At 52.2% G+C, this 12,124-nt stretch overlaps 2 protein-coding genes across 2 annotated transcripts; both read left to right on the forward strand.

Moving 5' to 3' along the window:
* Positions 1–1,017: 1,017 nt before the first annotated feature.
* HOXD13 (homeobox D13) lies at positions 1,018–4,264 on the forward strand. The gene is made up of 2 exons (XM_004032846.5): positions 1,018–1,968; positions 2,799–4,264. The coding sequence occupies exons 1-2, from the start codon at positions 1,188–1,190 to the stop codon at positions 3,047–3,049; spliced, it is 1,032 nt and encodes a 343-aa protein (XP_004032894.3). The 5' UTR covers positions 1,018–1,187; the 3' UTR covers positions 3,050–4,264.
* Positions 4,265–8,112: 3,848 nt separating this feature from the next.
* Positions 8,113–10,808, forward strand: HOXD12 (homeobox D12). Its single transcript, XM_004032840.4, has 2 exons — positions 8,113–8,693; positions 8,840–10,808. Exons 1-2 carry the CDS (start codon positions 8,120–8,122, stop codon positions 9,076–9,078), a joined length of 813 nt encoding a protein of 270 aa, XP_004032888.2. The 5' UTR covers positions 8,113–8,119; the 3' UTR covers positions 9,079–10,808.
* The last annotated feature ends 1,316 nt before the right edge of the window (positions 10,809–12,124 follow it).

The following is a 12,124-nucleotide window of genomic DNA, read 5'->3' on the forward strand; positions in this document are numbered from 1 at the left end:
TTGGCAGCTTGGAAAAGGAAGCGAAACAAAGGTCCCTGGGAAAGTGAAGTTTTCAATTAATTTGGTGTGAAGAACGGGCGGGAGTGGGTGGTGACTGCAAAATGCGAGGCCTGTCGGCTGCTGGAGAGACACAGAAGTTTCACGGTGGGAGGCTCAGTGGCTTTCTCCCCCGGCGCCGTTCTCAGGGTTTTTCTGCGGGTCGAAGAAGGACCCGCGGGAGCTGAGAGGCCCAGGTCGGAAGCGACTCCCGGCTGGCCCAAGAGTAGAGGCGAATAGCGTTGAGTAGGCATCCATGGACTTTTCTTTCTGGGACAGATTGTCAGGCTCACTGCGCCGATGCCTGTCTTTCAACTGTTTAAGTCTCTGCCGCCAGCCCCAAGGGCGCTTCGGGGGCATTTTCCGAACGGACAGCGTGTGTGTATAGGAAGGGTCTGCTCCAATGCCTCTTACCTGTGTGAAATGCCTTTGCCGGGTACCAGTGCACAAGGTAGGGCAAATTAGCTCACTCGGATTTGGGGTCTAGAAGTCGACTAACTGAGGGATTCAGCAACAGGATAAAAAATGGACCTGTTTTCACATCATTCTGATCATCTCTGTCCTTCGTCTTCATTTTGCTGTGCAACTCGGGGAGCCGAGGAGAGGTGGCAAAAACAGCGGTTGCCGAGACAAGGCGCAGGCCTTGGCGCCCGCCTCAGTCGCAGACAGGGCCTGGGATGGGCCGTCGCGCAATCAACTCGTGGGGGTGGCTGCAGCGCGTACGCCTGGGTCGGGGGGGAGGGCGGGAATGGGAGGTAGACCCTGCAAGGGGCAGGAGAGGGGTGGGGGCCGGAGTGGGTGGGTCCAGCCAGGCCTGGGCCGGGAGCCAGGCTCCCCCGCGTCCCTACCCCCACGTGGCCGCGCGCAGCCAATGGCACGCCCCCGGCGGGCGCCCTCGGGGCGGGAGCGGCCCCCCGACCGGCCCAGGCCCCCTCCCAACCTGAACTTCGTTTTTATAAACGTCCCGCGATGAGCTAACCTGTTGGAGGGCGGGCGGGCCGGAGGCGGGAGGCTCACAGAGGGAGAGAGGGCTAGAGGAAGAGGGCGGGAGCGAGCGAACCAGAGAGAAAGGAGAGGAAGGAGGAGGCGCGCCGCGCCATGGTGTCCTGCGCGGGGCCAGGGCCAGGGCCGGGGCCGGGCCAGGCCGGGCCATGAGCCGCGCCGGGAGCTGGGACATGGACGGGCTGCGGGCAGACGGCGGGGGCGCCGGTGGCGCCCCGGCCTCTTCTTCCTCCTCCTCGGTGGCGGCGGCGGCGGCGTCAGGCCAGTGCCGCGGCTTTCTCTCCGCGCCTGTGTTCGCCGGGGCGCATTCGGGGCGGGCGGCGGCGGCGGCAGCGGCGGCTGCGGCGGCGGCAGCGGCAGCCTCCGGCTTTGCGTACCCCGGGACCTCTGAGCGCACGGGCTCTTCCTCGTCGTCGTCCTCTTCTGCCGTTGTAGCGGCGCGCCCGGAGGCTCCCCCAGCCAAAGAGTGCCCAGCACCCACGCCTGCAGCGGCCGCTGCAGCGCCCCCGAGCGCTCCAGCGCTGGGCTACGGCTACCACTTCGGCAACGGCTACTACAGCTGCCGTATGTCGCACGGCGTGGGCTTACAGCAGAATGCGCTCAAGTCATCGCCGCACGCCTCGCTGGGAGCCTTTCCCGTGGAGAAGTACATGGACGTGTCAGGCCTGGCGAGCAGCAGCGTACCGGCCAACGAGGTGCCAGCGCGAGCCAAGGAGGTATCCTTCTACCAGGGCTATACGAGCCCTTACCAGCACGTGCCCGGCTATATCGACATGGTGTCCACTTTCGGCTCCGGGGAGCCTCGGCACGAGGCCTACATCTCCATGGAGGGGTACCAGTCCTGGACGCTGGCTAACGGGTGGAACAGCCAGGTGTACTGCACCAAGGACCAGCCACAGGGGTCTCACTTTTGGAAATCTTCCTTTCCAGGTAGGGGCGATGGAGAAAAGGGACCGACACGAGGGAGGGGGAGAGAGAAGGAGAAAAGAAAGGACTAAGAGTATGCGCCCCTACTTGGGAGTGGGAGTTGTGCCTGTGCTCCACACCTGACCAGGGTTAACCCAGTGGAAATTTGTCCAGTTCGTGTGAAATCTGTAAATTCCTCCTCTGATTTCAACTGCCTCCGTCACTGCCCTTTCTTTCCTGTGTGCAGCGCAGACACGTTTTTCTCCTAAAGTTGAGAGTCTCTGCGTGCTCTTTCCTTAGTCCTCTCCCTTTTCTCCTAAAGAGAACTTTTTCCTAAGAAACCTGACAGAGTTGGGTCCCCCCATTTTCAAAGACATCACTGCCCCAAGATGACTACTAAAGCTTGTTAGATCAAGCCCACGAACTCCTAACATAGGAATGCGGGAAATCAAAATTTGAGCAAAAGACCTGAGTTGGTATGTGTCTATGGATATAAATTTGTTTTTATACAACCGACATTTGCAGAAACTGTCCTCATGAACGTGCCCAATAACCACACCATAAAATTGCAAGCTTGTTAAGATGCCGGTTTGAGAAACTATGATAATCAATCAAATTAACCATTGTTGTTAAGTGCAAATAATCCTTCTTTAATAACAGGTAAGTGTTATGTCTATGTACATAGTAAAGACCAAACTGCATGGCATTTTTAAAAAATTTCCTGCACCCCTGCAAACACACACACACACACACACACACACACACACACACACACACACACACACACACACAGTCCTCATCTAGGTGCTCCAAATATCCCAGCCTAATTTTTCTTGTGCTTTTGTTTGTATCAGGGGATGTGGCTCTAAATCAGCCGGACATGTGCGTCTACCGAAGAGGGAGGAAGAAGAGAGTGCCTTACACCAAACTGCAGCTCAAAGAACTGGAGAACGAGTATGCCATTAACAAGTTCATTAACAAGGACAAGCGGCGGCGTATCTCGGCTGCTACGAACCTATCTGAGAGACAAGTGACCATTTGGTTTCAGAACCGAAGAGTGAAGGACAAGAAAATTGTCTCCAAGCTCAAAGATACTGTCTCCTGATGTGGTCCAAGTTGGCCACAGACAGCTTAGAAGCCATTCGGTTGTCTCCAAAAGGCCTTTGGAAAGACTTGAATATGTATTTAATTCCCCCCACCCCCTGCCAATGGTGGCAAATTTTGTGAATTGTTTTTCTCTCTTCCCCTTATCTGGCTCTAAAACCTTCTGCTGCCCAACCTGACTTTGTAGTTCTGATTTTTACTTGTTTATTATTGGTTTTGTTCTTGCCTAGGGTTTTTAAAATATCTGTTTTTAATGTTTTGTTTCTCCCTCCAGGCCAGTATAAAGGGACTTGAAGTATTTTTTAATAATCCGCCCCCCAATGAACTTCAGAAGTGCCATTCTGATTTAAGGGTTTTTTTAAAAAAATTACTTTATTTGTTCGTTCCCAGCACTGATTATCTTCATAATCCATTAGGACAGAATGGTTTTCAGTCGTTCATATCCTGTAATTAGGTAATTGAATCATTAGCTCTCAGCAGTTGCCCTGAGGCAAGTGGAAAGGCAGGCAGTGCTCTGGGGTCACCGGGAAAGTCTAAAAACAGGAGGCTGAAGGTACTGTGATGGCTTTAAAAGTGGCCACCTTATTAAATAGGGTTTGTATCAATATTGAAATGAAGACAATCTTTCCAACTTTGGATGTTTCACTTGCTGTTTTAATTGTTTGTTTTTAACACTTTGTAGGTTTGTGTTTTCATAATCTTTAATTTGAAACTCATGTGTCCTCATGGATCGTGGATGCCTTCATTTCTTGAGCTCTCAATGCAGACATTTAAATGGCTGCAATCAGTAGAGTGACCCGCGGATGGCATAAACGCACCTCCTTTTCTTGGCCTTGGATCTATGGGTCTGGGATTGTGGTCATCTCCTCAATCCTCAAAAAGAGGCTGAATCAATGTGGCCGTGGGTGGGAACTTACATACAGAACCCAGTGGAGAACTTGACTGTCTAAACAAGGGGGCCTCGCATGGAGCTGTAAAGCATCTAACAAATATGAAAAATGTGAAGTTCCAAGGTCCAAGAAGAAAAATAATGATGTTTCTGAAAGTGATGATAAATAATTACTTTTAAAGTGCTGCATATTTATACAATGGAGAGATTATTTTTGTAAATGCAATGTCTGTGAGCTGGGATACATGGGCAGTGCTTCAGACATTTAAATATCACTTTTTACTCCTAGGGAGATGCCAATAAACAGAACTCTTTTGTTTCTTCTGAGTCCTTATACATTTGTTTTATTTTTTCAAGTTTGTGTTTCTTCTTGAAACGATTCTTATTTATTGCAAAATCTTGGTATCTTGAACACAATTACGTTCTCTATAGATGAAGGAAACTCAACACTAATTCTGGTTTCTGGAACCTTCATGCTCTCCACTTTTGCCCCCCTCCCTCCCTTTTGCCCATGACTTTAACATAAGTAGTGATGTTTTAAAACGAGGATATCATTTACAGTGTTTAAAATGATATTTTATACCAGGCCAGCTCAAAAGACAATAAAATTTTACTTTTATTTCACTATTGTCAATTTATTTATATAGTTCTATTTATTTTTTAATCCATATGTATTTGTATGCCTGTGCATAGAAAAACTTACTCACTTGAAAATTTTCAACCTAGAAAGACCATTATAAACATCTGGACTAGGAAGGTCTTGAAATTAGAAAGACATACCCATATTTGGCAATCGAAAAAGAAACATTTCAAGCTTATCCCATATCGCCTTCTCCGGGCAGTCTGCACAGAGCAGTTGACAACTGAAAACATAAAAACCTAAACTTTCAGACGCAAATTTTAGGCACTAGAATTTTCTGTTTGAGGCCTTTTTGCCACTCAGGGAAATGGCCGATGAGGAACTGGATGACTCCTCATGGTTAGCTCCCCACACAATCAACTCAGTGGTTGCTAACGTTTTCGTGTGTAAGTTAGTTACATAGTGATATTTAAAACCTCACTTAGTGTGAAAGCCCTCCTGGTGGGAGGGCTCCCTCATGACTTTGAGAGAGAAAACGCAGAGACCTAAGACTTGGAGCTACTTTCGTTTTCCCTGTCCCAGCTTGATTTCTTTCACATCTTACTGCCGACCGTGGACAGCTAACTTCGTTTTTGAGGGGGAGGGACAGAGACAGAGAAACAGAGAGATATGATCGCGATTCAATCTCTGCAGAAGAAATAACCCGTGTACAAGGGGCCACACCATCCCCCACCTTACACTTCGGGAAGGGTCATTACCGTTTTTGTGGTTTTTCTCAAAAGATGTGTTTTCATCAGAAACGGGCACATTTTTCCTTTCTCCTCATCGCCAACTTCCCCTCCATTTTTTGTGAGTCCCACACTCCGGAGCTTCACTCCATTTCCCCTGTCTATTTCTCGGGTTTCCCACCGTGGGTAGGGGAGATTGCCTCGAGGTTTTCCTTTCATCTCTAGTTTCCATGTCAGTTCCCCCCCTCCCCCCGCCTTGGAGAAATGGTAAGTTTGCTGAAGATTAAAACTGTGCTCAAATGTTTCTGGAGGAATTTGGATTGAGGGCTAAATCAATAACAGAAGAAGGCTTTGTTATTCATATGCATTCCCTTTATATTCCAAATTGCAGAGGGAGGAGAGGAACTGGTAAGTGGCCCAGGCACTGGGAGGGAGGCCCTCGGGGAGCCCGGAAGGCTAAGGGGGCTTGGAGAGAGGCCTTTCCTTCCGTTGGAGACAGGCGGCAGGAGAGCTCCTCAGAAACCCGGCAGGTTTTTAGCGCCGCGGGTGGGGGAACGAGGTCCCCGTGTCGCGTGATTCAAGAGGCGAAGGAAGCATTGGAGCCGGGACCCACGGTCAGACAAAGGGGCGATTGCAGTGCTTCCCCGCCTCTGGCAGCCCCCTGGGTCCCTCTGGCTCCGCTGTCAGGGGCGGCCTTGCCGCCAAGATCTCCGGCTTTCGGAGGCGCTAGGCTGCGTCAGAAAGCGGGCTGTGACCGCGCGGGCTGGCGACCCCAGGGCGGCCGCACCGCCCTTCACTGTTGATCTTGACCGTGCGGCTGCGCCCCGATAGGCATGGAGCGCGCTCGCCATCTCCTGGGCGTTGGGCGGCATTGGCAGAGCTCTCTATTCGCTCCTCAGCCAAATCCTGTTCCATTCTCTCAATCACCAGCCAAGCCACCTCCCGCCACCACTTTCCACCCCGACCCTCCCTCGATCCGGGTCCCCAGCTCGCATAAGACTTTGCCTGCCAGACCTCGAAAGTCATAAACCCGGGGGATGAAGTGGGAAGACTGCCCAAGGAGCAATGGAGGGAACCTAGTTGTTCTTGTTTTTCCTGTTTTTCACTTAGTTCTTTTATGCCTTTAGTCCTGAGGCGCAAACAGCTGTTGTAGGGCTGCCTAAAGGTCCGAAAGAGATACCCCTCGGCTTGGAAATAATGAGGAATCGTCGTGCACTGAAACGTGAGGAGAGACTTCAGGGACCCCTGGAGCTGGAGCTTTCGGGAGTAACGAAGCTGCAGCTCCTCGAAAATAGGATGGGTTCCCCAAAATAAGAGCTCTTAGGGATCTAAGGCTTGTATTCCCTTAAGTATCTAGGAACTGGGATTGCAGTTTGTGCTTGCCCCCACCTCCCAAGAGAGGACGAGAACGAGTGAGTCTCTATGCCTGGGCTCCTAAGGAAACTCTCTGGCAGAGCCAGAGGAACCCCAGACGTCCCCACCCCCACGTCCTCACTCCCTCTCTCCCCCCAACCAGAGCAGGAGGAAGAGGCCGATTGCGTTCCCCAGAGCCACCCAATTGGTCGCCATAACTCACACAATAAAGTGGCAGCGCGGCGGTCAGTCTTGCCCTCCGGCGGCGCCTGTGTGGTCTCAGTGCGGGAGCCCGCGATCTAACCAATTCCAGCTTGGCTCGGAGACCGAGGGTCCTGCTGCAGGCTGAGACTGGCGCCGGTCACGGGGTCTCCCAGGGTCTTGGGATCAGAGGCAGGAGGGGAGGACCCCTAGTCCTCTGGCCGGACTAGGCAAGAGGGCCAGCGGCGGGGTCTGAGCACACCGCTCCCGGCTAAGAACTGCTGCCTTTCCCACTTCCCTGTTTGTCAGACCCGTGAACTCCCTATCCCCGGCACCCCTGGGGGCGCTGAGGCAAGGAACTCTGCTAGCCAGCTGCCTCCGAACGCCCGCTGTTCCCCAGCCAGGTGGCTCTGGCTCTTCTGCCTTTCCACACCCAGTCGGGGGACTTCGTCCTGCTTTGCCCTCCACTTGGTGGATGGGGACACCTCGGAGTTCTGGTTTGCAGTGTGTAGTCCTGGAGAGGACTCCTGAAGATAAAAGGAATGTAGCCTTTGGCCACGATTGGTGAATCGAGCTGATGGGTTCCCTGGCGGACATTCTCCATGGACCTGTATGGCAATTTCCCTATGATCAGAGTTCTTAGCCATGGGGACACAAACCAGAAATAGTGTGGCCTCCTTCCTGGATCCCAAAATTGGGTAGTTTGTGATGCCCTTTTTGTGTCTGCGGCCTGGGACTGAGGGCTCAAGTAGCGAATGGGTCTTTGCTGCCAGATCCTCAGGCAGAGGTCTCTGGAGAAACCCTCTCTGTGGGAGTGATTGGGGTAAAAGTGACATTGCTCAGGCCAAGGGACAGAGCTCCTGGTGCCGCCGGACCGCGCCCTCTCCGGATAAGTAGAGAGGCGCCGGTGCATGGAAAATGCCTCCGCTGCAACTTAAAGCCGATAGAAGCAAGCCGGGCCCAGAAACCCTGCGGAAAACGAATCGCAAAGCCAATCACAACCAAGAAGAGTCCCAGGGGACACTTGGGCAGAGTCACCCTCTTGCCCGATGTCCCCGGCCTGGAAACCCGCAGACAGTTAGTCTTCGCTCAGCATGATTTGGCTCTGCTGGCAGCCTCGTCCTTCGCCATCGAACATTGCGGGTGTTATCATAATACTCTGAAGGGGGGGAAAACGGGTCGGGGGGATGTAGGCGGTGCTGAAATGACCGGCTTTGAAGAACCTGCAGGCAAAGTTTCGTCCAATCGTCTGAGCCTGTCCTCTTATTCCCGGTTGTAACTAAATACTGTTGCGAGCGCAGCCGAAGCCCTTTGTTGGAGATGTGTGAGCGCAGTCTCTACAGAGCGGGCTATGTGGGCTCGCTTCTGAATCTGCAGTCGCCAGACTCTTTCTACTTCTCCAACCTGCGGCCGAATGGCGGCCAGTTGGCCGCGCTTCCCCCTATCTCCTACCCGCGCGGCGCGCTGCCCTGGGCCGCCACGCCCGCCTCCTGCGCCCCCGCGCAGCCTGCGGGCGCCACTGCCTTCGGCGGCTTCTCGCAGCCCTACATGGCTGGCTCCGGGCCTCTCGGCCTGCAGCCCCCAACAGCCAAGGACGGACCCGAAGAGCAGGCTAAGTTCTATGCGCCCGAAGCGGCCGCTGGGCCAGAGGAGCGCGGTCGTACCCGGCCGTCCTTCGCCCCCGAGTCTAGCCTGGCTCCTGCAGTGGCTGCTCTCAAAGCGGCCAAGTATGACTACGCTGGTGTGGGTCGTGCCACGGCGGGCTCCACGACCCTGCTCCAGGGGGCTCCCTGCGCCCCTGGCTTCAAGGACGACACCAAGGGCCCGCTCAACTTGAACATGACAGTGCAGGCGGCGGGCGTTGCCTCTTGCCTGCGACCTTCACTGCCCGACGGTAAACGGTGCCCATGCTCCCCGGGCCGGTTTGGGCCGGGATGGGAGGTGGGGTTCAAGGGAGAGTGTAAGGGGAGGTGAACCGCCTGGGGGCGGGCAATAGACAGAGTACGGGCTGGGTTGACGTGGGTTGGGGCTGTGTTGCAGGCCTGCCATGGGGGGCGGCCCCGGGGAGGGCCCGCAAGAAGCGGAAACCCTACACGAAGCAGCAGATTGCGGAGTTGGAGAACGAATTCCTCGTCAACGAATTCATCAACAGGCAGAAACGCAAGGAATTGTCCAATAGGCTGAACCTCAGCGACCAGCAAGTCAAAATCTGGTTCCAGAACAGGCGTATGAAGAAGAAGCGCGTGGTGCTTCGGGAGCAGGCGCTGGCGCTCTACTAGCCGCGCGCGTGGCCAGGGCCGGGTTGGATCTGCCCTTTTGGACAGAGGTCTTGTTTGGGGAGGGGGATCTGGGGCTAAGGCTAAGGCTTTTCCTTCGGTTCCTTCTATGCTGGTCCCAGAAGCCACCAAGAGATTTACAGACCAGGCCAGCTGGGCCTCCTTGCTTTCCTCAGTCCCTGAGAAGCCCGTGAGAAACGTGCGGAAGTACCAGTGCGACTCTGGCTGGCCTTAAGGCTTCCACGTTGGGGGACTGAGGCCACCTCTCCTTGCTCCTGGCTGGGGCATTTGCACCCACCGCTCATTCTTGCTCCCTGGTACCTGGATTTTTCTGTTTCCACCCAATTCGTTCTCCCTTTCCCCCTCTCTCCAGCCCCTTCAGCATATAGCAGTCGCCTAGTTAGGGCTCAGAGTGGAAGGCCTCCTGAGGGAATGGAAAGGACTGTGGGTACAATTAGGTCTCTGCAGCAGAAGCCCTTTGTGGCAAGGCCAGGATCTTCACTCTGGAGAAAGGAAAGGGCACCATCCACCCTCCACCCTCCTGTCTGCCCTGGCTGATTTGAGAGGACAAAAGCCACACTAGATCTTCAGACTTTGGGAGGAAAAGGGAGGGAAGGGGAGGGGCTGGGTAGTGGGGTAAACTTGGAGATATCTCGAAATGAGAAATGCGAAATAGGCTGGCCTATTTCCAGCTGGGTAGAATACGGTGGAACCTTCGTTTCCTGAGTTGGGATGAGAGAGACTGGGGCTCCAGACAAGTGCCATCTCCAGACAAGACTGGCAAACATTGCCCTACTCCCACCTTCTCAAACATGTCTAGGCCAGGCCTATGAACCCTGTAACTGGATCCCCAGAGCCTAGCTCTGGTGAAAAGAGCTGTTGGTCTGCTTTGAAGCTCTGTTGCACAGGGAGGAGGGAAAAATATCCAGGGGAGGAGAAGGGAGTGAATAAGAGGAGGAGGGGTGCTGCACTCCATCTGTAAATATGGCTTTCCAGTTGAGGTGAGTAAAGGTGTTGGTGCATCTTTCTTTCTTCAATTACCTTAATGGAACCCCATAAGGATAGGCAAAAATCCTTCTCAAGAGTCAAGGGGAGGGGAAGGAAGTCTCTTAGATTCTCTGCCCCGCTAGCTGCTCTTGACAAAGCAAAGAGGACCGGAAGTTCCTCTCACCGTCTCTACCATCTGCCAACTCTACCAGAGGCCCAGCTACTGTGCCCCTTCTGAGGCATGTCTGGCCTATCCCAGTGGAGACTTTAAGGCCCTGGGCCCTGCCAGGCTTGCCTCATGGAGGCAGGGGTTCCCAAATGCCAGGTGGAGTTGTTCTGGGTGTACTGGAGTGTCCCGCCTTAATCTCAGTGAACCAAGCCTCCCCCTGCCAGCTCATTCCACTATCCCTGCCTCTTCTCCCTCTCCATCTGACATGTAGCACTCCTCCTTCGCAATTCCTAGCATGATGCCCAACAACTCAAGGATTCAGGATTCCTTCCCAAAGTCCAGTGATTTCTTTTCAGTGGAGGACCTGGCCCTAAACCTGGAGTGGGCCCCTCACAGAGAGCCCTGAGCCTTAGCCCAACTGACTTCAGTTGATATTTAAACTAATTTCATTTTCTAGGCTATCTAATAGTTATCATGCATGTTTTGTTTTGATTTTGTCAAAAACAGTAGCTTGTATATATCAGACACAATATATACAAATGTTCTGAGTGAAAATAAATATCCAGGTCTGAGCCAAGCTGTCAAGGGGCTGAAGTCAATTTTTCAAAATGTTTTGGATTCCATCTTAATGTTTTTCAGGCCACCAAATTCGTTTTTCTTTTCTGGTTGTTGTTTCACCGCGGGTGTTGACTGTTTGTTAAATGAGAAAATGGCTTCCGAGGCAGTCAGGAAATGGTGTGTAAAAGCCTACGAACCAAATATGTTTGGAATATCCAAAAGGGAAGGACCATGGCAGATCTGAGTGTCTCACACATTAAGGGGACTCTCAGCTTGTTGCAAGCTGGGACTTCCACACTTAGCCTAAATTCTCAAATTTTAAAGCTTGCTGGTATTCGGGGTCTGTAAAGATTTGAGGTTCTTCAGATGTCAAAACAAAACGTCTGTCTCCACCGAGTTTTGGTCTGACTTCTCTGGAACTGGCTATGTCCTGCTAAATCCTTGATACCAGCAGGTTTACCAGGCGCCCAGCAGACTCCCTTGGGAAATGGGGCCTCAAAACTCCCTAGTCCATCTGAACCTCTAGCTTAGTCCAGGAAAGTCAGGGCCTGCTTGCTACTCATTTTCTTGCAAACCCCAGCTCCTAGCTGGTGGAGGTGGAAACTAGCTTTTAGCTAGAGGAAGAATTAGCAAAACCACTAAATCACTAACACTGAATATTCAACATTTCAACTCCCCTTCCCAGAAGCAAATTTGGTGTATAATTGAAATTTTTAATTGTTCTTTAATTGTATACACACACACAACTATATATACCTATATGTATATATATTCAATAGGAGAGAAAGAAGCAAGAGCTGCCAAGGCCCTATGGCTCAAAAGGATTCTCCACCTGGCTGGGCACATAGAGGCGATGGTACCCAGAGCAGGATCTCCAAGTCTGAGTCTGCATTCAGAGGTTTGCCTCCTCAAAAACAACTGAACAAAGGCTGAAGCCGCACTGAGCCCTCAGAAGGCTGCGGAAAGGAGGAGGAAAGCATATGAACTCAGATCCAGGCCTTAAGACAGAAAACACAGAGGCCGTTTCTTTCCAAAATATATCATTAAATCATCGTGTTCTTTCCCTTTAGCCTGGGATGAGTGGGGGGAGGGGATATTCGTGGAGATCACTCCTCAAAGAAAATTAAATTATTCTAAATATAAAAGCATATCTCTTCGTTCAGCAGTCTTTTCCAAATCTATCCCGTTTGCTATTTCACACAAATACAAAGACTCTGGTGTCTCCTTCCATAGCCCGGGTTCCCGCAGAGATTTGGAACCACTAGGAAATTTGTTAAAAAAAAAAAAAAAAAAAAAAGCTGAAGAGAAAGCTAAAATTTGAGTGCTCAACATTCC

This window comes from Gorilla gorilla, chromosome 11 (assembly GCF_029281585.2).
Source record: "Gorilla gorilla gorilla isolate KB3781 chromosome 11, NHGRI_mGorGor1-v2.1_pri, whole genome shotgun sequence".
Lineage (NCBI taxonomy): Eukaryota > Metazoa > Chordata > Mammalia > Primates > Hominidae > Gorilla > Gorilla gorilla.